A 26,893-nucleotide genomic window follows, 5' to 3' on the forward strand; every position below is an offset into this window, starting at 1 on the left:
GACATTTTTCCTTAATAAGAAGGATTGGAAGGGCTGAATAAAACCAGTCCCCAGCACCATAGCATACTGCTGCTGCTGTTTCAGTGGAAGCTTTGTCTCATTGACAGTTACTGTCACTAGCATCAATAATTTAAAGCCACAGACACTGTGAAGTTTTAAATAATTTAAAAAATATAATTCACATCCATTCTTACTGCTGCAGCTCAGTCAGGATCCAAACTTTTTTATACCTGTATTTATACTAAGGAGCACACACAAAATAGCCAGCCTGCACCGGTTCCTTCAAAACAGCTCTTATTATTTTTATTTACTTAACATTTCAACATTATGTTCTTGAGAGCAGAAGCTCTGGCATACTGTAGCACATTGGAACAGCAGGTTCTGGAATTCTTTCTGTTAAAAGGTTCCCTAGAAGTATGGGAGCATCATTAAGTCACAGAAAACCCTTAAATAAATAACAATTTGACAAAATAACAGAGTTCTCGCTGCTTGCCAGGATGTTATACAAAAACGTGTTGAGTCAAAGTATGATTGAGATGTGCTGCACCTAACAATTCTTCCTCCGAGAAACATTAAACAAAAAAAAAACAAAAAAAAACCCCAAACAAACAAAAAAAACCCCAAACACAAAAAAAACCAACTCATTCTGAAGTTACCTGGGACTTAAAAGAGCTCTACAGGATTTTTTACCTCTTCATAGAATAAGAAATAACGCTGGTTGCAGAGAAACCTTGTAAAGTTTCCCTTAAGCACAACTTTCTGACAAGGACCCTTTCCAATAACTTCAGGTTTCTTTGCTGATATGAAGTATTCATAAATCAGATGCTAATTAGTTATCTGAGTTTAAAGCTATGGGGCTAGGTAAATCTCCCAAGTGACAGGTGCCTTTGAACCACAGACATTCCAGTATCGTTGAGATATATTGAGGGATTACTTCTTGTTTTGTAAAAGGAAACATCAAGAATCAGTGCAGTTGTTGCTCCTGAGAATATTCTTGTCACCAACGTAATTTACATTGCGTTAAAATTTTTTGCCTGTATGGGTTAGGTTGCTTTACTGAGTAAGGCTGTTGAACTCAGTTACTGATACACTGTTTTTTCTGATGAAGATCATTAAAGTCTTCTGATATGGGCCTCATATAGGGTTTGGAAAAGGTTTTTCCTGTTTACTTTTTTTGTTTATTGTTTCCCTTTCCTTTTATGAAAGGAAGAAAAAGTTGTGAATTTCTCTAAACATTGATGCTATAGCTTTAATAGGCTATCCGGGGGGGGGGGGGGGGGACGGGGACGGGGACGGACACGGACAACAACCTTGTCTCTGACAGGAAGTCTTTGTTGCATCTCTTTTCAGTTGCAACAGTAAGTTCCAGAGCCTGCAGAAGAAAAAGTGGCATGTGTGCTGACTAGCTATATAAAAGGTAAACTAAAATAGTTGCAAGGGCATGAGAAATCCCTAGATACAGAAAGGAAGAAAAAAAAAAAAAATCAAGGTTTCAAAAGAAGATTCTGTCTTATTTTCTACAAACTTTTTCCAAACTCTTTTCATTCCACTTGTACTCCCTGCAGCCTATGTAGAAAGCTTTCCCTTTTCACCAGTAACATCTCAGCCCTAAAGAAGGGTTGCCCTAGACCCTGCCTAGTGGGATCAGATTAGATGATGGGGGATGTTTTTATTCATCTTGATATATTGATTGGTTTTGTTCATTTTTTTTAAACAATCCATGTCCTTGTTTGCTCTTACTGCAATTTAATCCATTGTGTGGCCTACTCTAACCAGGCTGTTGTAATTCATGCAGAATTCAGCTATACTTCTACATACAGAAACGTCCAATAAGACTCACATCATCCAACCTTCCAGCTTATCTTTTTATGCGTTCAGACTTCCCTGAAGTAAGTGAAAATCTTCCTAGTTGTTTCATTGTATGGGATCAGGCTTTTTTGTTTGGTTTATATGAGTAAATGCACATTTACCTCTGAGCTAATAGTCTTGAGCAACTTTAGAGTCAATGGAGCAAAAATGGACACTTCTAGGCAACAATTAGCTATATCAAAAAGCATGCCTTTAAATTGTCTATTTCTGCCCAATATCTATAAGGGCAGGCAAGGATGACTTCTTCAGATGTGTAAATACCTATATGGAAGAAACAAAGTTGTGTGAAGTGAGTCATATCATGTCCCTGTCATTCTGAAAGACATGGAGATCTTCCAAGGGACAGACCAAAAAACATGCTTTAGATGCAGCCTTCAAACATAGGCAGAGCACAGTACAATTCCTAGTGTCACTTCTAGTTTAGCCACAGCAAAACTTTGCATAAAAAGTCAAATACTTCTACAGCAGGTGGACAGGCAGGACCTTTTAATTTAGCCAGTACTAGTCTGAGTAGTATGAAAAACAAAACTCTCTAGACATCTCAGACTTCTGTATATCTGAATGATTAGCCAACTTCATGGGTGCACCTGGAACTGACCCCAGACCTTCAAAACTTAAACTAATATGCTTTCCGTTGGAAATTGTGAGTAGTGTCCTCATGTCTTGACCTTTTAGAATTAAAGACCTGATTCAGAGCACATTTTACTCCCTTTGCCTTCAATAGCAATTCAAGCATGGTGCCAGCTACAAGATACACAGTAAGTTTCAGGCACCCCTTTCTTACCAGACTACCCATCAACAGATTGAAATAGAAGACCACAAGGCAACACACACACACCAATTTCTTCTAATAGCACATAATGTCTGGCAGACATACACTAGTATCTGAGAGGGGAGTGTCTTAGAAAATGAACAAAACTATCATGTCCTAGCACATGTCGCTCTGTGTGTTACAGCTGACTAAGGGTTAACAGTCTGGAGCAAATGCATGGTGAAGTGTTTCACTGTGTAATGTGATCAGCAGTAAGATTGTTATAGAGCATGAACCTCAAAGCTTCATTTAGACTACTTTAAGAAGGTTTTAAAATATTTGGATCAGAATGGAAATATCCAGGTATTGAAACTGGATTTGAAAATCTACTGTAAAAATCCCTTAGTGCTTCCAAATGCAGCCTTTATCTCTTTATACCTACGGAAATGCTAAATGCTTTATTCCAGGTAGCAGGGGTCAATAATAATGTTGAGATAAAGAAGCCATACAGCTCCAAGAAAACTGAGTGGTATCTCTAGTTGCATCCTAAAATTCTTGGATAAGATTCTATCATTATCTGGAAATACATGAGGAAATTAATATATAGATCCATGTGTCACAGAAATGTCAAGGTCTAGGGTCCTCAGTATATATTTGATGGGCCTTTCTTATTCAGAATTACTAAAGCCTGGTTTCATGCTGCAATAATCAGAAATCCTTAAGTTAGATCTTTCTATAAATGAATGTCTACAGCTATAAGCACAGAAATTTTTACTGAGTTACCTAGTAAACCAGAAGAGGGGTTCACGGTTCTAAGCAAGGATTCTATTTTTACCACCTCAGGTCGTACATCATAGGTCAGATATTTTTCAAATTACATCAAAGAATTGTTTACCATTTCTCCTCACATTTGAGGAGAAAAGAAGGCTCAAGACAGAAAGTTACCAATTCTAATTAATCATGTGGCTAAATCTTTAAATTATAATCCTTCTTGCACTGCACATCTATGCATAGGATACAGAACTTCCTTTTTCTAGTCCCATTTTTCAGGTAGTTATTAAAGGGAGAGCTTTAAACTGACATTCCCAAAACTGTTCCTAAGAGTTCACTCTTCTATATGTTTTACAAATGTCCAAGGCTCCAGCATCTCTGTCCTTGATGAACTAGAATTCCCACTGAAACTTCCCCTGGAGGACATTATGCTCTTTCTACAAATTGTAGTGCTGAGCACTGGCCAAGCAGAATAGCTGTTGTACTCTGTTTACAAAGTTGTCTGCATAGCAATGGTAGATTAAATAACATTTATGTAAGCAGCCTATTAATGTGTTATCAGATCCTACGATATCTTATCGTTAATGTGAAACTGGCCTAGTTTTACCCCATATGTCTTTGTATATTTACCTTGGATGTCATGATAGGAGTTCATTGTTGGCTTCCACTGCAGCTGGAGAGAACTTGACATCTTGGGTAGACCAGTGTTCTCCTGGTGATGCTTGAACATTGCATCAATTATACAATGTGACAACATTTTTAATTTATGTGTTCAGGAAAGGCCTTGATGTTAGCCTGGGTAAATCTAAGCTTTGGTGTCCTTAACTACTGAGTAGGCAACAGAGTTTGAGAATTGGTATTTGATACTACTAGGTTCCTTAGATGTTTCCCTAGTATTCGCTGTAGCTTCATCCTGTGGCCTTACTACACCTACAGCCCACCGCTCTACTCCCTCAAGCGGTGGAGGAACATGCTGTTCTTTCAATCTTTTTAGTCACTTATCTGACTCATATCTGAGTTAGATATTAAGAAGAAGCAAGAGTGAGAGGGAGAATGGATGAAGAGTGGGATCAAGACAGGCAAGTTCAGATTTGGAGGCCTCAGGATAAGACTTTTGAGAAAAATATTTTTTAGCTGAGAAACGTGAGAAACATCACCTTTGCAGGTAGAGAATGTGCAATGAATTCCTTTATATTGTATGCTTGTCTATACACTAAAGTGGTTTCTCCACTTCCAAAGCTTCAATAAGTAACAGTATTTACTTACCAAGAGCATTGCTTTTCAAAAAGTTATTTCATATAAGTAGACTAAGATTTATCTATTTCATCCATATTATTACTATGACACCTACAGGCCAGAGGAGAGCTGTGCAAAAGAGTGAAGATTATTTTTAGGGAAAAAAAAACATTTTCTTGCCCACTCCATCACAAGAAAAGATATTTATGATGAGGCATATACTACTCATGTTACTGAGTTCACATGCTTTTCTTTTTTTTCTTTTAATTTAAAGTGGAGCAAAGAACTGCTCTCCTAAATCTCTCCAAGGATATCTTTAATGCCATAGCTGTAGATTAGTGAGGAAGAACTTTACAAAAGGATTGTATAATTCCTGAAAAGCCTATTCACTCTGAATAGCTACATTGTTCCATATAAGAATGCACAGATATTAAAATATAGTGCTTTTCTCAATGGCTATTGAAAAATTACTGCCTGAAGAGAATTGTGACAGTTTTTATCTTCCTCAAATTGAAAGAGGTCAGGAAAAAAGGAGTGTTTGCAACAGGGTAAAGATGCTGTAATTTCTGTTTGCCACTGGGTCCCACAAAAACAATGAATCTGAGTTGCCTTGGGCTGGTGAGACATGGTGCCCAACCCAGCTGCAATTACAGCTTTAGTAGCGACTCTACGAAATGAAAACTTGTTCAGGAGAACTTGAACATATGGGGATGGAGGAAAGGTGTCAATACAGAATGAAGAAATAGAAAAGGCATGGTAAAAATTTTATCCGCTGAAGGCCAGATATATCTTTTCAGAACTGTCACCAGTCTTGTTTTCCTGTGAGCTCCTTAAATATGTGTCACATTACTGGGGAAACTACTTGGATAACACAGAAAAGATCAACTTGAATTAACACCAACTACTATCTGCTTTTCAGCTCTTAATAATGTACAGTATAGACATATCACAGTCTTAATCAGTTATCAGAGCTGCTGTCCATACTTCAGATACATCAATATTTTTGCTCTTTTTGTTGTGCGTGGCAAAATATCTGGTGTCTGTTTTCAGGGTTTCCAAATCTCCCAATCTTTACTTGCTTTGTCCTCCCTTCTTCCTTTCATAGAACGGTTTCTGATTCTTCCTAGGCACCTCTGAGTACTTCCCAATGGGAAGAACCATATCATGTGTGAGAAAATAGAAAGTTTATTTTAACCTACTCTGTGAAAGAAGAGGAGACTCCAGCCAAAGCTCTATTTATTTTAGTGAAAGACTTCTAACCATGATTGCCGTTAATATTGCCATTACCAAGGGACTCAAGGAGACGGATTTAGAGGTTATTGAATATATTTCACTACCAACTCCATCTACCATCTCCTCTGGTCACTCTGGATTTAATTCAGTTTACCAGAAAACAATTTTCCTCTCGTAATCTATACCAAGCAATTGGTACCACTGCCTCCTGTTCTTCACTGTTACACTTTAACAAAGTGCTGTGCTATAACTAATTCTTGTTTGCATTGTCTCTTTTTGAGACAATGGTCTCTGGTTCCAAACTCAAGTTATTTTAGCTTTCCTTCAGCATCATGTCTCAAGCTTACTGATTTCCTTCACAGTTGAAGGAAAATAATTCAGTTAGCTTCATGACAGAAACAGAAGGACTTCTGGAGTTAGTATTTTTGCCTCCTGGGTTTATCTAAGGCTATTCTTTGTTTTTATTCTCCCTATATATATTTATGGAGCTGTGTTAGTTATATTTCCATTTGACTTTTCATGAAGAGCATATCTGACTATTAGCTGAATTTTGCAAGATTAACAGACCTAGGAGATTTTCAAGCCAGTTTCTACATCTGTACATGGAAGGATTATCAGGGTATCTTATAGAAAGATGTCCTTTTCCTGGAAATTTGTCAAAAGTTTTTCTGGTATCTACTGTGGGAAAACTCTTCCTTGAGGATGTATGACCTAACTCCTGTTCATAAAGCTTCAGCCATTGAAGACTGAAAAGACTATTCCAGTATCTGAAATGACGGAAGGTTTCTCATGGGTTCCAAAATCTTTGTGTGCCTTTCTTATTCCAGGAAGGGACTGGGGGCAGGGAGGGAGCAAGATCAATATTGCCCAAACAAACAATACCATACATGTCAGTGTCCCTCCCTGGAAACCAAGGGCCAAGATTTGTTTCTCGTACAAGAAGCCACTTGTAACACTGATCTTTGCAACACTCAACAGTGAGGACTGAACCTCGGACCAGCGGATCTAACACGAACCAGTCTACTTTTCTAGGGAGGAGGGATTGAAAGGTTTAGGCAGATATTTTTTCTTATACTACTCCTATATTATGCTTATAATACAATATTAAGCACTCTGGGCTTCTCTATGTTAATCTCTCAGGCAATGAGATTTTAATGGCTTGTTTAGAAGAAAAGAAGTCTTGCTACTAAAAAAGTTTTCTTGGAGACTGACCTACTTTAGCTTTTTTCCTAACTTTAAATCCCCAAATCCAAGACTAGAAACACAGCAAGATACGCATTTTGGTTGAAGATCTTATCCCTAAAACTAAAATCCAGATCATTTCAGGCTTTTCTCTTAAACTATTATTTGTAAACATAATCTGCTTTCTTTACCCTTAGCAATCAGTTGTCTTCTGTGATGTTTAATATTGCTCAATTTCTTCTTTCACTTATAGAGCATCTTTATCATGCAGACACTCAAATCTGCGATAAAAAAAAAAATTCCTAAGAAATACTGTGACAAATAAAGACCATCTGGTAGGCACAAACATAAATGAGATGCAAACCAAAAATCTCAATAAACACTGAATCACCATCAATCTAGTATACATGCAAAGTCCCAAAACAACAGAATTATTTTGCAGTGAGTAATGTCTTGCCAATGGGGTACTATGCACAGTGTGATTAATTTTCACAGTCTAATGAGTTCCCCCCACCAAAAAAAGCCAGTCCAAATTTATTTTGCAGTATCAGTCTTAAATTTCATTCATTTACTCTAAAGTACATTTGTTGTGATTTTTATCTATGGCACTGTACTGGGAAATGAGTTTCATATCCATACACAAATTCTCATTATTTTAGCTTCAGAATCTGTAAAGTTCCTTGCTTTCTGTTACAGAGGGGGGAAATGTATACAGCAGGAAGACAGTGACATGGTTAAGGCCAGGCCACTACTTCTGATCCAGCAAAGAAGGAATAATACGTCAATTACCCACAAAGATTTGACTGAAGGTTCTTTTTGTCATAGATGTAAAATGCTGCTGAACAACCCACACCTTATAATTAAACATTGAGGGCTAGCCTGTGCCCTGCACTTGGCTGGGGCACATGGGTTGAAATCCTGCCTACTGAGTCAATGAATTGTTGAATCAATGTCAGCAAAGTCAGAGTTTCACCCAAGGCCCACGCCTCGCTATCACACCCTGCTGCCCAAAAACAGGGCCTGAGAACTAATGAAGGGATGGCCTGGACTTCTTGCAAATCTACTAACAGCTAGTTGGAGGGAAAGACATAATATCCTGTTACCTCCTGTGTACTGTCCTCTCAGGAGGAAGATTTAGAAGCCAGCAGCTAATCTGCCAAAGAAAGGTTTTATTCTCATTTCAAGGAATCTTTCTTTATTCCATTCCTAATAGTCATCTCAAATAAATAATGATTTATCCACTCTTCTTCCATTTTCTCTTAATGCTAATGACTGCAAAGAAAAATTTCAAAATCAAGAGTTTAAACCAAAGAAAGCCAATGAAACTCCCCTTACAAGTGTATACAGAACAAACAGGGAAATGGATATAATTTCAGAAGTATTTCAAATTACCTATAATTTTAAATTATTTATTGATATTTAATGAATGAGTGATACACGCCGTTACATTATTTAGTAGCAGAGTGCTCTTTTGAAGGGCTTTAGATTCTGTAGATATTTTTACACAATACCTCTACTTTTCTTTTCTTTATTTTTTTAAGGACTAAATACTTAGGAAATGTGCACTGAATGGAGTAGAAACAGAGCATCTACCTCACTTTTTTGATTTCGTTCAGCTACTTTGAATCTACTGACTCCTAATAAGGTACCAATGCGGAATCTAAGCCCACAGTAGAAGTTGAGACTGTCCTTCCACTTCACGAGATGTAATGTGAAGAGTTAGGACCTTTTCTAAGTTCTCAGCTACAAAAGCGACAATAAACTTGCTCCATCTTATGAATGGCTCTGCTCTCACCATGCTCTCCCCCCATGCTGCTATGCTGTATAGCATTGATGTGGCATCTGCTGTGAAATCCCACTGGCCAATGCCCCTAACTTTTACCAGAATTTTGACGCAATTTAGAAATGTGGTGAGCTGTAAGTGCAGAGTAAATTAGTATTTTTCTTAGTGGTTATCCTAGAGTTCATAATCATCTTACTCCACAATACCATCCCTACCACAGCTGAGCTCTAAGGCTACGTGGTCCCCACAGGTAACAACTACTGTCATACAGATGTCAGAGAGAGCTCTAGAAGAGGATTTGTCCCAAGAACAGGAGAAAGATACCAGAAAGCCAGGTTTTGGGAGATCTTTTCCCCACATGGTCTGCACTATGCCTAAAAGAGCATTAGGATCATTGTGTGTTTAGTATTAAAAAGTATCATCTGTAGCACTGTACTCCCTAATATGTTACCACATCCTTCCCCCAACACTTTCCCAAGGAATTGCATTAACATGGAGGCTACACTCCATGAACTGTGCCCCACCTGTAGCGTTCGCCACATATCAAGGTGCCACGATTAGATCACTGATCAACCCGCAGACCAGGGAAAGAGACAGATAACACACACAGTGTGAACGCCAACTTCCGCCTTTTATTGTGCAGTTAATTCCTTTTATACTAACAAGGGGAGGCGGGATTACAGGTACATCACAAGGCTGCGACTAACCCTCTAACTTTCCGTGACATCGCGAGATCTTCCGAACACCGAACCCTACACCCACCCATATAATTCTTCCTATTTTCTACAGGTAATAATTTTTTTTTTCCTCAAGTGAGGCAATATTTTACCAAACCTGCTTCCTTGCTCTCTTTATTTTACACCACACCAGTTATTCTACCCTAATTTCAAACACATTTTGGGCCCCATTCTTGTGGAAGGACTGGTGGTACCAGTGACCCTTCGCCATTCTGAGCAATTTATTTTTCCTCCCATCTTTGCCTATGTATTTGCACACTGCATGCTACTCATCCACATGCTCCCCAGTTTCTGATTAGAGCTGATTGGGTCATTCTTACAAATTACAGGAATTCTCATCCTTTAGTATTAAAACAAATTATTCATATTCTTTACAAAATGAGCAGGTTTATTGCTGCTGGTTAAATAATATGCCTAAAATACATTGTTTGCAATGTTTTTTACCCATCAATCATTTCATGATTTATTCAGAAATATTTGTATTACGCTATCTTTGGCACTGGTTATTTGGAGTCAGGAAGATAGGTAAATATCCTCTTAACATATTCTCCCTCAACAGAGACTTGGACAGGGAAATGGGGACTGTCGTGTGGGTTGCTTGCTGTGGGTGTTGTGGGAAATACTTAAAAGTTTAAAAAACAAAAAAAAGTAGATAAAAGAAAAATACTAAGATTAGATTCTTCTGATTCTAACTACAGTGTAACTTCTTTCTTTCCCCTTCCTTTCAGAGAGGGAAGGTGCTGCAGTTTAGTAATGAATTTGCTGTACACTGAATCCAGACTGAATCTCCAGGAGAGGGAGACAATGAATAGGCTGGTAGGAAGGATTGAACACTGATGTCAATTAAACCAAAACCATGAAATAAATGAGGATTTCAGTGGTTGTTCTTCACAGGCACTTCAGTTTGGTATGCAAGGGAATGCTTCCGTTTTATTGCAATAGTAAATTTCAGAGCACAGAGAAAGAGAATATTGGCATTTCAATCAGGGCAGCTTCAAACACACGCGCGCAGCCCACTCAACTCTGTTGAAAGCTTTATGAAAGAGAGCCTGTAGGATATCCAAGAGATTACTTACAAGATTCTAAGGGATGGATTTTTACAAAATCCTTATTACACAGCCTGGTGCCCTTGTTGAAGTGAATTTGAAATATGCCCCTGAGTGCCTCAGAGTCTGCAGACAATGCTCGTAGGTATCAGGGTATACATGCATACCTACATTTAGTACAACAAACAGACATATGCTTGTTTCAAATACAAAAATAAGGTGTCAATCTTTGAGATTTTAAAAAATCAATGGTGTTTGTAGGGGCCACTATTAATTTTCATTACCCCATCAGTCATTCAGGAAACAAGGTTTGTCTGTGTTGCTTTAGCTTCTGAAAAGAGAAAACAGCAATTGCACAGGAGTATGCACGTAGGAGTGACAGACGAAACAAGGTTTTACATTTTCAAGTAATCACAGACTACAGCATCTTATGCCTTAATAGATTCTGAGAGTTTTCTTGAGAAGCTAATATTGCATGAGGATAAAATGTAGCCCTCAGCACATTAGCAAAACATTTATACACTACTTTCTTTTTTGCTAGAAAAAAAGGGACCTATTCCACATGTGCTAAGATGATTCTCAGAGGACCTGCAGATTTTCATTGGCCAAATTATTAAATCACAGTCTCTTTAATAAACTGGAAATGCCTTTGCCAAACATTGTGATAATGGGTGCTCCTCCATAGAATATGATAGTTCACAAAAAGAAAAAAAATTGATTTGTTACATGATTCAGAAAAAGCCTTTAAAATGTGAATTTTTTTATAAAGTTCTGGGAACAGAACTGACAGTTAATTTCAGTGTATAGCATGTCTACAAATAACAGGAATAGACCTTGATACTAATATTCCACAGACAGGTGATACTCTAAAACCTTACAATTTACAATGTGATCAGTTTGCAATTGCTACATAATTAAAATTATAACACAGTTGCCATTCTGAGGTGTATTTTTCACCTGAGTTGAACTACCCAAACAACCCCGTTGCAGCGAGATAAGTTTCTCAGAGGAATTGATATCTGTATGGGAGTTAGAAAGAGAAATGACTGGAATCTGGATTTAGGAAGAAATAAAATGAGGTAGCCCATTTCTATAGAGAGCTTTTTGCTGTGTCTGCACAAATTGCCTCAAATTAGCTTCCCTTAAATTTCATCTCCTGTAACTTAGAGTGCCCGTCACATTGCCATGGAATTAAATTCTCAGCCTTCAGGTGGTGCTGAATTCATTCTGATTTTGCTATGTAATTCCTGCATTACTTGTAAGATTGTTTATAGTCAGATGATACATTGAGTCAGTGGCAAAATACAACATATAGTTTTGCTGAAGGTGTGACCTCATTTATTTCACAAAACGGAAGGATGGTTTGTAACTCTTTTTTCCTAGCTCTTTGCAGAACTTTGAAGCTCTTCTTTATCACTATTTCAAATATGAGCCAAGCTTGCCTGACATACCCCATTGAGCCACTGTACTCACTGCAGCTTTTGGATGAGTAAAAAAGGCAGCTTTGGACTTTGAATGTATCATCTGATTACTCTAAAGTCAGGGGCTGAGCTTGTAACATGGCCACTGCTGTTTCAGTTTTCTTAAGGAGCTAGCAAGTCTTCTGCTGCTGAAAATTTGATGAGAAAGTTCACCTTCTCTGTGATCCTGCATGCTGAGAACTGCATCACCCTCATTGCAAACCCACAGAAATCAACAACTACCTGAATAGCAATGTGCTTCTCAGCATAAGTCAGGGTGACAGACACTGACCACAATAATTCAATGAAAAAAAAATACCTAATGTTACTTGTTTAGATGGTGGTTTATTGTTGGGTCAGATTAACTGCATTTGTTTGTTCCTGAGCAAAATACAATGGCAAAGTATAGGCAGGTAACTGCATGTGTGAATGTATATAGTTAAGTCCTGTGAAACAAATGTGGAGTAACTATGAGTAACCGTGCTCAGTCTTTTCCAGACTAGTAATATTCAAGATGTGCCAGGTCCAATGGTTTATCCTGTTTAAATGTCAAATTCCCTGTTCTGTTAGCTGCATGGCACCTGAGTTGCTATTGAAGATAGCACCTTTCACTGACACCAATAGTAATTGTGAAAGATGAGCACCTGTACTTGCAGGTCTGAGAAAGTAACCCAGGAAAGTGGTAAGATCACATTCAGTGGAAGGCAGGAGAATAAATACCTGAGTATTTAGCTACATGCCATCACCTCCAGTTGGCTGAGCATAAATCAGAGACAGAGCAGTCAGCAAAGTGGTACTTGCTCTTCCAGCGCTGGTTAAGGACTAAAAATGGAAGAAAGACAGAAGCTAGGAGAAGGGAAAGTCATGGCCCAACTGCCCTGCCAGGGCGGTGCAGTAACATCTAACACCCCACCTGGCTGCAGCAGCAGTCGCAAGGTAAAAATGGGCAAAAGGGGCATAAACATTTTGCCGTGCTCAGCAATACACTGTCCTGGGCAATTGTTTTGTCTCACCTAGCAGTGCCCTCATCAGAGAGCTCTGGTAGCAGTTTACAGATGACAGTGGCTCTGCAGGGGGCTGTAGCTCCCTGTGGGAGGGAGCCAGCCCCAGTGTATAGCTGGGTTCCAAGAGGCAGAGCGATGCCAGCTCGCTTTCTTCCACAGCTGAGGATATGAATTGCCCAGCAGCCTTTGTGCTAGCACAGGCTAACAACCAATTACATGCTGCAGATATGGCATACATGCTGTACTGAAATTGTTCACAACCCACATGCAATTCAAAAGCCACCATTTAACCACCCTTGTCATAACCTCAACCTTTCAGAAACAGTGCTTTGTCACTGAAACAATTGTTTTCTCATGGTTTCAGGTGCCAAAGAAATCAGTGAACTCCACAAGTTTTATGCCTTCTAGCAGCTCTATTCACTTCAGACAATTGGATCAGCATTGTACAGCTGCTATTCCTGCAGTTTTTCATCATTTGCCTGAGTTTATACAAGGGATAAAACAGAGGGCAATTCATCTCTTAGCCAAAGGAAAAGAGCTGGCATTTCTCTCCCATTGAAGTAATGCAAGTGTGATAAAAAGTCTGTGTGATTCTTAGGTAGAATACAGCATTTTCCTTGGACCAATTACATTTACAGTAATTATTTGCATATTATGATCAATTATTACACAAACAAAAAAGGCAGCTCTGCATCAAAAAATGTAACCAATAAAGTAGAAAAATCTTATTGAAGGATATCTGAGTCACAGAGCTACAGGGTCCCTATTTATTGATGATACAAAATTAGTCAGACTCATCACTGATACTACAATTTCAGTAGACACATGATTCAGCTACACAACCAAAACACAGAATTTATTACATTTTCTTGCCCTTATTGACATAACCTTTTTCTGTTCATGTGGAATTTCACACTGTAAAATCTCACTGTCAACAGACTGAAGACAATTAAGAATATTCCTTCCTTGCTTCTCTGTTGTATATTCTAAAAAGGATAGTGTAGTCCCATACTACACTCTGTTCTGTCAGCATTAATCTTGAGCTGGAATGTGTATATAGCTCGTTTTGACCTCAGCCATACCATCTTTTTTGCAACGTTAGAGTTGTTTTTGAAGATCCAGAATGAAAATACGGACTACATCTGGGGACAAGAAATTTCACCCATTTGAGGAGCGAGCAAACCAAGGAAAATGACAGATGGAGGGGAACTGCGTTGGTGTTAATAAACTGTACGTGCTGCTCTGTTTAGTACACAACAGTTCAGAGTACAGTTTTCAGACTGCAAGCCTGGCTTCCCTGGGGACATTCAAAGCAAGCCTGGGGAAAGGAGGGGAAAAAAAATTATTACCTTGCTTAACCACTTCCATTTATAATTCAGTACAAGTCAAACTGCTGGCAGTCCACGGAATATTCAGGGAAGGTTTCTTTTTTTGCCAGGATCCAAAATGGTAATGATTCTGTAAGTAGGAAAACTGCCCTGTTGTAACATTTAACTATCAGAGTTCTGTGCTCTGGTAATATGGGGGAAGGAAGAGGCAGAAAACTATACTTTCTCTTGAAAACACTTGTGTGAGAAGTAATGGCAAAATGGTTATAAAGATTCCTGTGGTGCTTTGAAGTGAATGTTAAGACATTTATCCTTGATATATTCATAAATTCCTAGCTCTCTTCCATATTCTTCCATTTTCTTCTGACATTAAATGAGACATTTTGACCCAAAGGATTGTGTAATATTATCGTATGTTATTAAAGAAGAGATTAGATATTAGAGAAGTGATCTCACAAAAACGGGGAAATGATTCCTATGTATTACTTACCTTCATCACAAGAGGATGATAAGGCTTTACTAGTAAATTACCTTAACATCCTGAATGAGAGATGTTCTAGGAAAACACAGAAATGTATGTTTATTACTGTGCCCTGGTAATAATCATTGATCCTAGGGGTTTATTTTAACCCTCTTGTTTAATTTAGGATCATTATAGTCTCCTGTGCTGTGAGCTGCAATATTTAAAACCTCATTAAGCCTATGACCTTGCAGTTAACCTGTTAGCTCACTGTTTCCTTGCCTGTGGTAGGTCTGGAAGCAAAGGATTTAAGCACTGGAGGTCACTGTATTATTATTGCAACATTCAGCCAGCTGTACACAACCCCACCATACCTCGCATGAAGGAAAAATGCAGAGAGCCAAGATCAAGACAGAGACGAAGGCTGCATGTAAGCATGAATGTGTGTCTTGTTGCTGTTGTAGGCAGTCCTACCAATGCCCTGTTATTCACCATATTCAAGGAAAACAGCCTAGAATCTGGAAAAGACTACAGACCTGACCGTAGGCAGAATACGCATTTTGGGAGGGACTTATGGTTTAAGGCTCTTCAGAAACTTTGTGTGATGTTTGGTGACAATGCATATACCATCTTTATTAAATATTGATGGTTTTCAATCTCCTCACATTTCAATAGCTTACTATTTTCCATTATGTTTCAGTCTTGTTTACTACAGAGAACAAGTGAACAGCGATTTAAATGTTCTTGAAATTCACCCAAACACCATTTAACAGCTGTGATTTCTTAAAAGGATTGTATTACTCCCACAATTAGAGCCAATGAAACATCGTTCTGTCAGTCCATGACAATAAGCATATATGATTGGAGAACAACTTATGGTGTAATAGTCCTCTGCCTTGGACCCTTCACAAGCCTTAGCTCAACTCTGCCAGAGACAGCAGTACACAGCAGTAGAAATTGCCCTAGTGAGAATGTGACCATCCTACCCCACAGAGTAGCCAATACACAGCACAAGTCCTGGCTATGGTAATCAACCACCCTTCAAAAATCCTGAGATCTTGAGGCATCTTTGTGCATTATGACAAAATCCAGTGGCTGTTCCCATCAGTTTGGGTTTGAGGCACTGACAACTGAAAGACAAGAGTGTGTAACAATGATATGAATGGGAGCAATGCTTTATCTGAAGCATTATGTACAATAATAAAGGTGTAAAGGAGCAGCCCATGTTTATTCGTGGCTGATTGCTTAATGGCAAACCTTACCACTAAGCTGAAGCTGACAGAAATCTGAAATCAGAATTTCCTGCAACCCCTTGGTAGTCATAAGCTCTGCATGACTTGTACTGGCTCCTCTGTAACCTCTCCCCAGTACTGCAGGTGTGCAGGGAGTAACTGCTGAGGCAAGCATGTTCATGGCTCAGAGGTACCTTTGGTATAATGGGTACCATAATCCTAAAATTAGCCAGTTTTTATCTTAGATATGGCAGTGACAAACTTTACAACATGTCACAAATCAACTACTACTTTGTTTTTCACATTTTCAGGTAACTTTTCTTTATTCTGCAAAAATGCCAGAATTGTTTTGTAGCCTGTGAAATATTGTTCTTGTGTTTTGATCCTTTGGCATGTGTCATTACAAAGTGTCACCGTAATATGCAGACACTGCTTTATTTAGAACATACATAGTTGTGGAAAACATCCACACCCTGAGGCACTACACCTCACCCTCAAGCCCTGCCAGCAGCCCTGTCAAGGCCATCACAGCATACAACCAACTTGTCTTCAAGTTGCAACTGCACTTCATAACCCAACAATGCTGCTCTACATATACAATGATTCACCAAATTATCCACCCACAAATATGAAGAGAAAGGGGTGGGAATATGAACTTTCTTCATTGTTTCTCATGGTTATAAGGGTTAACCAAACACCCATGTGGAACGATCAGCTTTGGTAACTGTAAGACATTTAAACTGAGATAGTGTGAATTTGGGAAAATCACAGTGACGCTGAGACATTACCTATATATCTTTTCCAGAAGAGCAAGAGGCTGAGGGGACAGAGTGCAAGAGGATAAGCAAGGGGTTAATGCAGGTTTAGTAGTGCCATTATGACTGGTCATGAGGGGTCACGAGTTTCTGTTGCTAGAAGGCTTTTCTGTGACCGTGCATCTGTGCATGCAGGCTATATTCAGCGTTGTTGCCTGTTTAAAAAAAAATGGCAGAGCTAGCTAAATAAGCCTCTACCGGACAGGAGGTAGAAGTGATAGAACTGGGCTAGGAAATCAGCAGTCATGGACATGTATAGTAACTGCTGAGCAACAGATATGCACAGTTCTGGCCATCCAGAGGCACCAGTGTCTTTTCATCCCGACACACCAGTTTCTAGACAGATTTGGGTTGCTTGGCCACTCATACCTCAGCATGCAACCAGCAGCGAGTGTCAGAGAACGGCCACGAGCAGGACAGGCTGTCTCTGCAAAACAAGAGGGACAAGGGGAATGAGAGTTCTGTGGCTCTGTGAGTCACAGCATGCAATCGTTCATCTCTCAGTACGTGCAGTGTGAGGACAGGCTCTCCTGTCATCCACAGCAGTGTCCCTAGCCCTGCTGTAATGAATCTCTCCAGCCATCCGTGGGACAGGAGGTGGGACACCCAGCAGTCACTGGAGGGTGAGTGTGGTATCATGGCCAGCCCGGTAAATGGCAAATCAGCCTCTCCAGCTGAGGACCAAATATGGTCCCTCTCAGGGACCTGCAGAAGCACTCAGTACGAGGGCATTTACTGTAACAGGAGTTGGCAATTTGAAGAAACACACAACTTGAATTCAAAGTTCATGTATGGTATGTTGATGAAGATTAACCAAGTTTAAACTTATGCTCATAATGTTACAAATATTCTGATAAGTTAAAATTTTATATATAAGCTGGGTTTGATCAAAAGGTAAAGACTGTAGAATATAGGGGTTTGAAGCTCGCAATGTAGTCATCGAAACTTAGGAACATACAAAATGTGCTGTATACAGTCATAAGAAAATAAGTATTGTCTAAAATTAGTTAACCATAGAAACTTTGACCCATTTGTTAGTTTGTAGTGTTTTGTCCTAAGAAACTAAGAGAGATCGTTATGGACCTTAGTTCTGTTGCTTAGAAACCCCACTTTGATCAAGATTCCAGTTAGTGGAATTAAGTAAGATTAACCAATGCATGTTTTAGTATAAGAATATTGATAAGGTGGTGTGACTGAGGGCCAATCACTAGAAACGTTAAATTCAAGAATTAACATTGAATGTACTTTTATGTAAATCTAATACATGATGGCAAGAATCATACTGCGCAGAATCACATAAGAGAGGTCAACTATTGGACAAAGTGAGGAAGACTATGGAAGACCACCAGAGGGCTTCTGAAGACCACCAGAGACATCACCACGCCTGCGTAAAAGGGACATTTACATATGCTAATGATTTATCAGACAGTTGATGATTATGTGTGACATTCCCCAGATATTTAGTGAATATGTATAACAGGTGTGTATTTAACCTGCATGATTAAACCAGACAGGTGCACACACTAGGTGGAGTGATCCCCTGTGTGCCCAGCGCTGCAATAAAGAAGTGCCTGCTTCTTAACTTCTCATTGCTGTTAAGGAGTTTTATTCCGGATTTCGGCAACAATAAGCGAAATGCAGCACGCACCGAGAAAAACACATTATTCTGTTGCATTTATGTCAGAAGGATATTACTGTTTTCTCTAATAGAAGCAAGGAATTAAACACTTGACTCGTGCCGGCACCCTTCATATTAAAAAGGATTTATTATTGTAATGCCTAAATCTTGTGGAGGACAGCTTAAGGGCACGCCTCACACACAAGTACCTTGAAGATTCAGAAGCCAACAAGGCAGATTTTTTTAAAAAATTCCACAAGTTATGACTGAAAAGAGGACGAAACCTCCACCCCCCGGGGAGCACGCACCCCCAGGGTTAGCCTGAGGCAGCCACACGCCCCTCGCTCCAGAAAGCCGGGACAGGGCTGCACAGTAACGGCTCCTTCGCCCAGCCGACGGCCTGCCTCCTCTCACGACTCGCACCCCTCGGCGGGCAGCGGGGCCCAGCGGCCCGGCCACCCCGCCCCGCCTCCTTGAGGAGGATGCGAGGCTGCGCCCGTACTCAAGATGGCTGCCCGCCTCCACTGTCTCAGACGGGCTTTGAAGCCACAGAGCTGCTGGTTAAGATGGCGGCTCCTTACCTGCGGCCTACGCGGAGCTTGCCCTCGGCCAACATGGCTGCCGCGCCCTTATTACTTCCGACGGTAGTGAAGCCTGCTTGCCCTCAGTTAAGATGGTGGCACTCAGTATGCGGCGGAGCGTGGTGGCGAGGCTGCTGTGGTGAGGGGACGGGGCGCGGGGCTGGGCTGGCGGCGGGGTCTGAGCGAGTAGCCGGGAGAGGCGAGGCGAGGGGAGGTTGCGCCCGCCGCCAGCGGAGGGTAGAAGGCTCCCCGCAGCGCGGCCGCCTGTGGGGACCTGGGCGCCTGCTGGGCTGAGCGGCCGGCCGTGAAATGGTGGGTCGGGGCCTGGCCGGTGCCGCGGCGGGGGGCCTGTGGGCTCGGCCGGGGTTTGGGCAGGGCGTGGGGACGGTGGGGTGCACCTGTGGCCCGCCGCAGACGGCGAGACTCCAGCCCGTTGTGTCCCGGGAAAAGTAGCGTGGCCGAGGGCGGCATGGCTCCTGCCGCCCTCGGTTCCCTGAGAGCCGTTGGCGCCTCTGCGAGAAACAGCGTTTGTGGGTTGTAGGAATTTCCACCGATGCAGTGAATTAGTTGTGAGTGGCCTCGTAAGGTTTTTTTCAGTGGAAAATATGAAATAATCCAATTCTGTTTTCTTCTCTCTGCAGTAGAAGTAGCTAATTCTTTATTCAAATTATAAAGGAATGTTTCTATCCAAGATTTATAAGATGGTTAAGTATTTGGCATAATCAGGAAACTGAAAATCAAAGGTGAAAGTCCTTGCCAGTTATTAACTCTGCAGACAGTTACCTGTGTGTAAACTTAATGCGCCGCATGGAAGCTATGTGGAGCTGTTTGTCAGCTGCTATCAGGATCAAGTCATAAAGCTGTTTCTGCCTGCTGTTCATGTACTAGCAACATTTAAAAACACTAATTTGACATGCATATGCATGTCAGTGCCATAAGAAGGGTAGAAACTACTGTGTTAAGTTGTTCTAATAAATTATAGAAGTTGCTTTACCAGTGATGATCTGACTGTCTTCTCTTGACAGATGCACCTTGATGCTAAACAGCATCTGTTTGCCATGTGGAAACAAATGTACAGGTTGAATAATCAGCTCCTGACATGACTTCTCTTCAGAACTCAATTTTTTTGCCTATACTTCTAATCTGACACTTCGCCAGAGGGACTTTTGAGAGTTTCTCAGTACTGTTTTTACCAGATAAACAGAGGTCATAGTCATCATTGCTGTTATGTCCTGGGTACAAGTTGCAGTCAGCCAATCCAGTGAGGATATATTTGATGAAGATGCAGATGAGATGTATCTACTACAGAAAGAATGGAACAGCACCATGAAAAAAAGATTGAAGGTATTTCTATAACAATGATTTAGTAGTCTTTTTAACCATTTTAGATTTACTGATACATACCTTGATAAACATATGGCTGATTTAAAGCAGAAAACTAAGAGTGGCTGCTTAAAAGTTATTGTATAGTTTCTTCTGAATGTCAGGAAGGTTTAGCAGGGATTTACAGAAATTCTGTCCTAGTAGTCATCAGAGCAAAGCACTGTTTTACCAAGACATTGGCTCCCTCTGTACAACCATATACGTTTGTAAAAGGCAGTGCTAAATTCTGATGTGAGTTATTTGCTTCATACTTGTGGGTATACCACTAGTAGATGTAGGGCAACACAGCTAAACAGTGCTAATAAATAAATATGAGATGTTTGGTTTTTAAGTAGAGTTCTTAATCAGTCAGATTTAAGATGTGTGACTCCATGTGGAACCACAATTGGACGTTGCGGTCTGGGTAGCTCTTTGGCTTATTTATTCTAGTGAAAAAAATATTTTATGAAAGCTGGTTTCCGCAGCCCTTCCCTCCGTGGTATTCTGCAGGGAACAAAACAAGTACATAAATCTAGGTTACTTCAACAGATACGTTTTCATTCAGAGTGGGGCCAGTAGGGCTCGTCTGCTCACGGGTGAACAGCATTTGGCTGAAGAACATGAATGGAAGCTGTTGTGTAGGCTGTTGATGAGGAAGGGTGTTACGACAGAGCTGTTGTGCTATTCTCCAAGGAAAAGTTTCCTGCATCTGAGTCCCTTGAAATGACTGGTTTTCTTAAGGGGCTGTTTAGTGTTCTTACACAAATTCCTCTGGTATTTTATGAGTAGATACTGCAAAATCATAAAATGTTATTGAGGTTAGAGCTGTATATTGGGTGAAATAAAGAAACATTCTTGTTCCTGGCTATTTCTCTAGCAAAGCCACTGGTTTTCCTCTCTCATGAGCAATTAGAAGTTTTCACTCTTACAACTTGCAATTTTGGTGTGAAAAAAAGTTAAGAATTATTCTACATTATATGGTAATGTGATTAGAATATAAAGAAATTAATTTGCATTACAATCATCAGCTGTTTCTTACAGAAAGCAATCACAATGTTATCTGTATTTATATGTGACTCACTCCATCACCATCTTTTTTCCAGTATAACTCTTTAATTGAGTGAGATCCGGCAAACAGAGAAGCGAGGCTCAATAATTAGTTTTGTGAAAATAGGTATATGGATTACAGACAGGAAAGTACCTCTGCTAAAGGGGAGGCTTTGCAGCCTATATATTTTTAGATGTCTAGAAATCTATATGTGGTATTCTTTGAGGAGTTTTTCATAAAGGAGTTGGTCATCATGAAAGCAAGCATGCTTTCCTGCAGATTTGTCTTGTTTTTTGATGTTTCTAAAAATACTTTTCTTATTTTCTGACCTTCTGGGGATCCTTTTGGAAAAGAACTGGATCTTACAGACAGTAAATCATAATGCACTGCAAAAAGCATGTTTTGGTTTGGCAGTATGGGTGTAGCTGGGAGGGATGTTCAAATCTAGAAGCTGTAATTTAAGAGACTGAATACTTGTTTAAACTTTTTTTATTGTTATGAAATTGTCAAAGGTCCAATTTTTCATTTTCTGAACAACCTATTCCACTACTCCTATTATAGGAAGGCTATAGGGATGGAATTGAGGCTGCGAAAGAACTTGCACTCCAGGAAGGTTTTAATCAAGGCTACAGACACGGTGCTGAGCTGATGGTTACATGTGGCCAGTTCAGAGGAACCCTGAAGTAGGTTACAAACTCCTTAAGGTAGTGTGTGTGTGGAGAGTGTGTGCGGAGGGACCATGCATGCAGTTTTTTGTTTGTTTTAATTAAAAAAAAAAAAAAAGTCCATTTTGAATCTGTCCAAAGTGAGCAACCTGAGAATTCTCACATCTTGAATATAGGGAATTGCCTACCTGGGTGTAGAGTGATCATTCTTAAAAATCGCCCGTCAGCAGCTCTTCCAAAATTATCTGAATCTACTTCTTTAAGTTTAATATTCAGTTCTACTGCTTGAATTTCCCAGAAAATGTGAATGAAACATATACATTTATGTAGTATAGAAATCTTGTCACATTGCTACCTCCCTTCAACAACTGGAGGTCTGTGTGGGTACATGTAATCACTTTTGTTGTTGTTCTTCTTCACTTTTCAGTGCTCTCTTATCCTGGTGTCACTTTAATGGATGTGATTCTGCTTTAAGTAAGATAAATAATCTTCTTGATGTGGTTGGAAAGCATGAAGAAGATGTGCTTAAGTATCTGAATTCTATTGAACAGCCACATGTCGGACACATTTTAGAGTCTGTTCAGGATATGGACCTTAATCACACAGCTCCAGCTGGGACAGAGTACAGTGAAGTTATAGCTGGAAAACATGAAGATGTTGGCAGCTTTGGTGAAAACACTTGTAGAAATAATGGTGAGGTTGGTTCCTTGCAGTCTGAGTGCAGCAAGGCAAAACTCTGCACAGATCCTGAAAGGTCAGCCCTTGCTTGGGTTAAAGAACAGACTATTTGGCTGGTAGAGCAACTGGGCTTATCACTGGATATACTCCATCATGTCCAGCAACTGGAACATTAGTTTTTCTGTCTTTTGGTTTTTAAAATTATCTCAACTGGATTTGATTCTCAGTTTGTGGACCATGTGCAGGCTGATGCATGGCTGTGACTCTCTCTAGTCACTTCATAAAATACAGGAATTTTTCACCTTTTATCAAATTTGTCCTCTCATCTTTTGTAACCATTGTGCAGTGCACTTTCACAGTTAATTATTTTTTCCTCCTCATACAGTTATATTTATTTCACTTTTGCTGAAAACACACCATTCTCTTCAAATGCAGAATTACTGACAATTCCATTGGTTTACTGTTAGACCATCTACTCTTACCCTGTTAGACCACACTGAACATGTTTCCAGTCTAATGAACTTCCTTGTGTTATTTTTGTATTTATTTTGCCAGTTGCTCTAGACTGAACTCTCTCTCCCTCATTCCCATACTGTTTTTCCCAACTTTTCCCAGGGTTATTCACCTTCTTGTAGAAACATGTTGTCAGCCACAGATGCGTATTTCTGACAACTCTGTATTTATGTGCCAACGTTCTATATTTGACTCCTTTTCCTGTTGCTTGCCTTGACTGTAGCTGCAAATTGCTCTGGCCAGGAAGTCTTTTCTTTGTGAATGCCTCTCTGCTTTACACTAATTAAACTGATTTACAGTAAGTGAGGAGTTTACTTGTTCTAAGTTGCTTTACTTCATGTCTGAGACAAAGCAGGTCTAGACAGAGACAAACTGAAATTTTGAACAGCTGACTTTACATAAAAAAAAAATTAAAACACAAAACGGTTTTATACTTTGAGGCCAGAAAAATGCTAAGGTAAAAATTACTTGATTTTCAGAGACTTGAGTTTACAACTTTCTTACTAAAGACTATTATCTTGCCATAGAGATAATAAGTAAGTAAGTAAGTTTGGCTGCCATTCAGTACCACTTCTCCATTAGGGGAAAACAGAATTGCAGTTAAGAGTCTCTTATGGAACCTGTTTCTGAAATAGTGGACAAAATAGGGCTGTCTGCGTTAATTACGTGTGTACAAAATTGTTCAAACAACTTTCTTTTTCTCAATTTATTTAGCATAATGCTGACATGTATAAACATTACTTTTCTACAGGTGCATGTGTTATGTTATAGCCTGTATCACATATGTTAGACAGAAATTTCTTCCATACTATGGTAGAATATGGTGCAGACTAAAATAAAGGTTACTAGAGCAGTGTTAGACTTTCCAAATTTGGAAGTTTAAAAATGCAAGTTCAAGAGTATTACTTCTGTGTGTTTAATAGTGTGCAAAGAGGAAACTCCATTCACAAATTACTAAGTAGACAGTGAGCTTGCCAAGTTCTCTCCAACTACTTCTGCAAAAGCAATCTACGCCAGGGAAAATATTGCTTTCTTGTTTGATTATCAAACAATAGATTGTGTGGTTTACTTATTTATCATAACAGCTTCTGTACTAGCTGTGGAATTACTTTCCTCCACTGTGCACAAAGTTTCTGTGCTTACTGTGGTACTACTTTTTTCCGTGTTATCATGCAGAGTTTCCAGTTCGGCTGTGGAGAGATTTTCTTTTGGGCTGTCTGTAATACTTGGCTTATCTGTTACTATCAAATCTTGCTGACCAGCCACAGAAAGACTTTCTTCAAGACTATTAGAATCCATAATTTGCTCACTTGGTGGTTCAGGTTTTTGTTTCATGTCTACTTCCACATCTTGTGTTTCACTATCAGCTTTCACCTTGGCAGCGTTCCTGAAAATAGCTCTCATGACAACTGGGACTGACATGCAACTGAAAGAAGAAATGAAACATTAGTCACTACTATAGACTTCATCCATTCTTCAACATACTACTTTTTTTAAACTGTGGCTGACACCTGAATGATAGGTGTAGTGGAAAACAGCACTACCTCTTTGCATCCTTTTGCCTAGTACAACCTAATAGGTGTTACATTGTAACTACAATATAACTACATGTCCTATACCAGAAACATGTATTGACTCAGCAAAGTCAAGTACTGGATCTTTGAGTTTAGCAGTGCAAAGAAGCTTTGATAGAAAGAGTGGGAGGGTTTGGTTAAAAAAAAAATAAAAGTCATAAGGGTGCTTTTAATGAAAACCTAAACTAATAATATCAAAATATATTAATTCTTGCTGAGTTTTATAATTGTAACTTTCATGTTTTGTATAAGACAGGTACAGAGCATATCTTCTATAAAACACTATCTAGACTAGAGGAGTTTTTTTCCACTGTAGCAGTAGTTACCTGGTTCTGGGAATAGTATCCTGTGACTTAAGACAGGGCAGGCTAATTAAACAGGTCAAAATCCAGCCTGCAGTGATCTTGCTGTCACCAAATAGATAATAGTTGTGTACTAGCTTATGCCTAATGAATTAGGCTCTCAGTCCTTTCTTAGCATATGTTCATATATCACAGCAACTTGCCTCTCTTGGAATTTGTTTCAGAAAACAAGCCAGAGACAGTGTTGTAGATGTGCCGTATACACGTGTATTGGCTTTGTGTGGCAAGGTTTTTGGTAGCAGGGGGAGGTTACAGGGGTGGCTTCTGTGAGAAGCTGCTGGAAGCTTCCCCTGTGTCCGACAGAGCCAACACCAGCTGGCTCCAAGATGGGCCGTCCAAGGCCGAGCCAAGCAGTGACAGTGGTAGTGCCTCTGAGATAACAGAATTAAGAAGGAAAAAGAAGTTGCTGGGACACAGAAACAGCAGCCAGAGAGAGAGTGAGAGCATGTAAGAGAAACAGCTCTGCAGACACCAAGGTCAGTGAAGAAGGAGGGGGAGGAGATGCTCCAGGCGCCAGAGCAGAGATTCCCCTGCAGCCCCTGGTGAAGACCGTGGTGAGGCAGGCTGTCGCCCTGCAGCCCATGGAGGTCCACGGTGGAGCAGATCTCCACCTGCAGCCTGTGGAGGACCCCATGCCGGAGCAGGTGGGTGCCCAAAGGAGGCTGTGACCCTGTGGGAAGCCCATACTGGAGCAGGCTCCTGGCAGGACCTGCGGATCTGTGGAGAGAGGAGCCCACGGAGCAGGTTTTCTGGCAGGACTTGTGACCCCACGAGGGACCCACGCTGGAGCAGTGTGCTCCTGAAGGACCGCACACCGTGGGAGGGACCCATGCTGGAGCAGTTTGTGAAGAACTGCAGCCCGTGGGAAGGACCCACATTGGAGAAGTTCATGGAGGACTGTCTCCCATGGGGGGGATCCCATGCTGGAGCAGGGGAAGAGTGTGATGAGTCCTGCCCGAGGAGGATGAAGCAGCAGAAATAACGTGTGATGAACTGACCGTATTCCCCATCCCCCTGCACTGCTGGGAGGGGGGTTAGGTAGAGAATTCAGGAGTGAAGTTGTGCCTGGGAAGAAGGGAGGGGTGGAGGGAAGGTGTTTTGAGATTTGGTTTTATTTCTCATTACCCTACTCTGGTTGATTGATTGGTAATAAATTGAGTTAATTTTCCCCAAGCTGAGTCTGTTTTGCCTGTGACAGTCATTGGTGAGTGATCTCTCCTGTCCTTATCTTGACCCATGAGCCCTTTGTCATATTTTTCCTCTCCCCTGTTCAGTTGAGGAGGGGGGAGTGATAGAACAGCTTTGGTGGGCACCTGGCCTCCAGCCAGGGTCAGCCCACCACAACACCTCACTTTCTGAAAAGAAGCACTGATTTGTATTAGGTAGGTGTGGAAAGAGTCCTTTCCATGCTATTCTAAGTTATACCAGTCATGAGAATGAAGACTCTAGCTGATGACAGAAAAGCATATTTACAAAGGAAAAAAGCATCTTTATAAAAGGTGAAACTCTCTTCATTCAAAAGTATTTCCCTGCCCCACATGCTTTCCACTAGAAAGAAACACTTTCCATCCCTATTAATGCTTAA

General features: G+C 40.3%; 1 protein-coding gene and 1 long non-coding RNA gene across 3 annotated transcripts; one reads left to right on the forward strand and one right to left on the reverse strand.

Annotated features, from left to right (window-relative positions):
• Window positions 1-12,794: 12,794 nt before the first annotated feature.
• On the reverse strand, window positions 12,795-19,155 carry LOC142043261 (uncharacterized). Its single transcript, XR_012653982.1, has 4 exons — window positions 19,107-19,155; window positions 17,277-17,334; window positions 14,422-14,530; window positions 12,795-12,890 (listed from the first exon to the last, which is right to left on the reverse strand). It is a non-coding gene; the product is annotated as an uncharacterized LOC142043261 (long non-coding RNA).
• On the forward strand, window positions 19,006-26,493 carry YAE1 (YAE1 maturation factor of ABCE1). 2 transcript variants are annotated; one of them, XM_075054194.1, is made up of 4 exons: window positions 19,006-19,245; window positions 20,132-20,450; window positions 22,078-22,199; window positions 22,609-26,493. In XM_075054194.1, the coding sequence occupies exons 2-4, from the start codon at window positions 20,334-20,336 to the stop codon at window positions 23,033-23,035; spliced, it is 666 nt and encodes a 221-aa protein (XP_074910295.1). In that variant the 5' UTR covers window positions 19,006-19,245; window positions 20,132-20,333; the 3' UTR covers window positions 23,036-26,493. The 2 variants fall into 2 exon arrangements, with proteins under 2 accessions (XP_074910295.1, XP_074910305.1); XM_075054204.1 differs by lacking the exon at window positions 19,006-19,245 and adding an exon at window positions 19,373-19,418.
• Window positions 26,494-26,893: the final 400 nt, after the last annotated feature.

This window comes from Buteo buteo, chromosome 2, assembly GCF_964188355.1.
Source record: "Buteo buteo chromosome 2, bButBut1.hap1.1, whole genome shotgun sequence".
NCBI classification, from domain to species: domain Eukaryota; kingdom Metazoa; phylum Chordata; class Aves; order Accipitriformes; family Accipitridae; genus Buteo; species Buteo buteo.